The following is a 2,185-nucleotide window of genomic DNA, read 5'->3' as shown; positions in this document are numbered from 1 at the left end:
GTGCTACCACGCCCTGCTAATTTTTTTTTCATTTATTTATTGTAGAGATGAGGTCTTGCCAAGTTGCCCAGCGGGTCTCGAACCCGTGGGGTCAGGCAATCCACTCACCTCAGCCTCCCAAGGCGTGGGATTACAGGCTGAGCCACCGAACCCGGCAATAGGGTTTTTTTAAATCTGACAAAAGTATCTTGCCGGCCGGGCACAGTGGCTCATGCCTGTAATCCCAGTACTTTGGGAGACCGAGGCAAAAAGATTGCCTGAGCCCGCAAGTTTAAGACCAGCCTGGGCAACATGGTGAGACCCCATCTCTACAACAAATTTTAAAAAATTAGCTGAGTGCGGTGGCGTACGCCTGTAGTTCCAGCTACTTGGAAGACTGAAGCGCAAGGATCGCCTGAGCCCAGCAGGTCAAGGCTGCGGTGGCCGTGATCAGCGTGCCATGCCACTGCATGCCAGCCTGAGTGACAGAGTGAGACACCGACTCAAAAACAAGTATCTTGCTGAACGCAAATCTTCTGGGGTTTCCTTTGCTTTTTTTCCACTCTAACTTTATCTATTCTTTGCATGAAAACATAAGTGGGTCACTTTGGAAGGGACTTCTAGCTACTTCCAAAGAGCCCATGTTTTGCCACATGAGTAACAGCCTCCCCAGAGTTGGACTTTGGAGGACAGGGCAATGGAGGCTCAGGAGTCCGTGTGGCTTTTCACTCCCATGGATTCAGAAAACCTTCACTGAGCACCCGCCTTGGCCGGGCTGGGGGCCCAGAGACCCAGAGGTGACCAAGCTGGAGCAGAGTTCTTCCCTGCAAGCAGCAGCCCCTTCCCTTCCTTCCTGCCTCTCTGCCTATGGTGTCATGGTGCTTGTCCCCACCTGGTCTTTTTTCCTCAGGTACATGGTGGATGCTGCTGACCAGGAGAAGATTGAGGCCTCCAAGAATGAGCTCCACAACCTACTGGACAAACCTCAGCTTCAGGGCATCCCGGTCAGCGGGCCTGATGGAGTGGGAGGGAAGGACCTGGGCTGGGAGTCACCGGGGGCGGGTCTGGAGGCAGGGCCTGGCTTGGAGTGGGTGGAGACGGGAAACAGGGATCCAGGAGGTCAGCTCAGAGCCCAGACAACCTGGATCTAATGCTCGTCTTCCCTTCTCTGTAGGTCTTAGTCCTGGGTAACAAGCGAGACCTCCCAGGAGCGCTGGATGAGAAGGAGCTGATTGAGAAAATGTGAGTTTGAAGGATCTTAAACTTTCTGCTCCCCCAGTGCCCCGGCAGCAGACCCGCCGGCTGGGCTTGCTGCTGTTCTCTGAATGTGCCACGAGGTGGCAGCAGAATTCGCCTTTCCAGGAGCCTCACCCTCCCCCATTGTAGCCTCTAGTCTAGAGTAAGAAGACCCTGGCCTCCCCTAGCCCCAGTCCCCCGGGCAGCCTTAGCCTCAGCAGACTCTACTCTGGTTTCTCCCCAGGAATCTGTCTGCCATCCAGGACCGAGAGATCTGCTGCTACTCCATCTCCTGCAAAGAAAAGGACAACATTGGTGCGTGGGTTTGGAGGAGTTGCCGGCATCTTAGGAAGTAACCTTGGGGAAGGGAGGAGAAGGGAGAGACATTTCTGGGTGTTTTGGTGGCCCTGAGAGGTTCTCACTCTGCAGCTTTCCTTTAAGTCCAGAGCTCTGTGGTTCTCGGGTAGCCCAGGCAGCCAGTAGGCCCAGATTCTGAGCACTGTCCCTGCTCGGCCTCGGCCTCGGTTGATTGTGTGATCTTGGGCAAATCAGTCCCCACTCTGGGCCTCAGCGTCAAAGAACTGGGTGGACCAGGTGATACTCAGGCCCCCTCTGGCTCTGACATGCTGTGGCTCTCTTTCGTTCATAGCGCTCAGATTCCACCGTTCGAGGAATCTGTGTGAAGCTTCAGCGCAGTGTGAAGCTTGACAGCTCTGGGCTTCTGGTGTCCTTAGGTTTGGTCCCCAGCTGCAGGGTGGGAAGCCTGGGCTTACTGCCCAGCTGCTTCGCCGCCCCAGCACACCCCGTGCCTAAAGGTTTTATAACCTTCTCTCTTGCCTCCTCAGACATCACCCTACAGTGGCTTATTCAACACTCAAAGTCACGGAGAAGCTGAGACCGCGGCCCATCTCCCTCGGACCAGGGACCGATGTCATCCAAACCCGAAGCCGAGCTCCCCGCCCACCCCCAC

The 2,185-nt window shown here is 55.6% G+C and overlaps 1 protein-coding gene across 1 annotated transcript in view; it reads left to right on the top strand.

The window, feature by feature from the left end:
• ARL8A (ADP ribosylation factor like GTPase 8A) overlaps positions 1 to 2,182 on the top strand; it is an 11,818-nt gene extending 9,636 nt beyond the window's left edge. Inside the window, exons 4-7 of the mRNA XM_008069041.2 lie at positions 890 to 983; positions 1,154 to 1,221; positions 1,460 to 1,530; positions 2,061 to 2,182. Of these exons, the coding sequence (XP_008067232.2) occupies positions 890 to 983; positions 1,154 to 1,221; positions 1,460 to 1,530; positions 2,061 to 2,110 (283 nt within the window). The 3' untranslated portion in view covers positions 2,111 to 2,182. The remainder of the gene's footprint in view (positions 1 to 889; positions 984 to 1,153; positions 1,222 to 1,459; positions 1,531 to 2,060) is intronic.
• The last annotated feature ends 3 nt before the right edge of the window (positions 2,183 to 2,185 follow it).

This window comes from Carlito syrichta, unplaced genomic scaffold (genome assembly GCF_000164805.1).
Source record: "Carlito syrichta isolate Samal-C Ts95f unplaced genomic scaffold, Tarsius_syrichta-2.0.1 Scaffold311769, whole genome shotgun sequence".
NCBI lineage: Eukaryota > Metazoa > Chordata > Mammalia > Primates > Tarsiidae > Carlito > Carlito syrichta.
The sequence above is the reverse complement of the archived record's forward strand: the minus strand, read 5'-3'. Positions and strand labels throughout refer to the sequence as shown.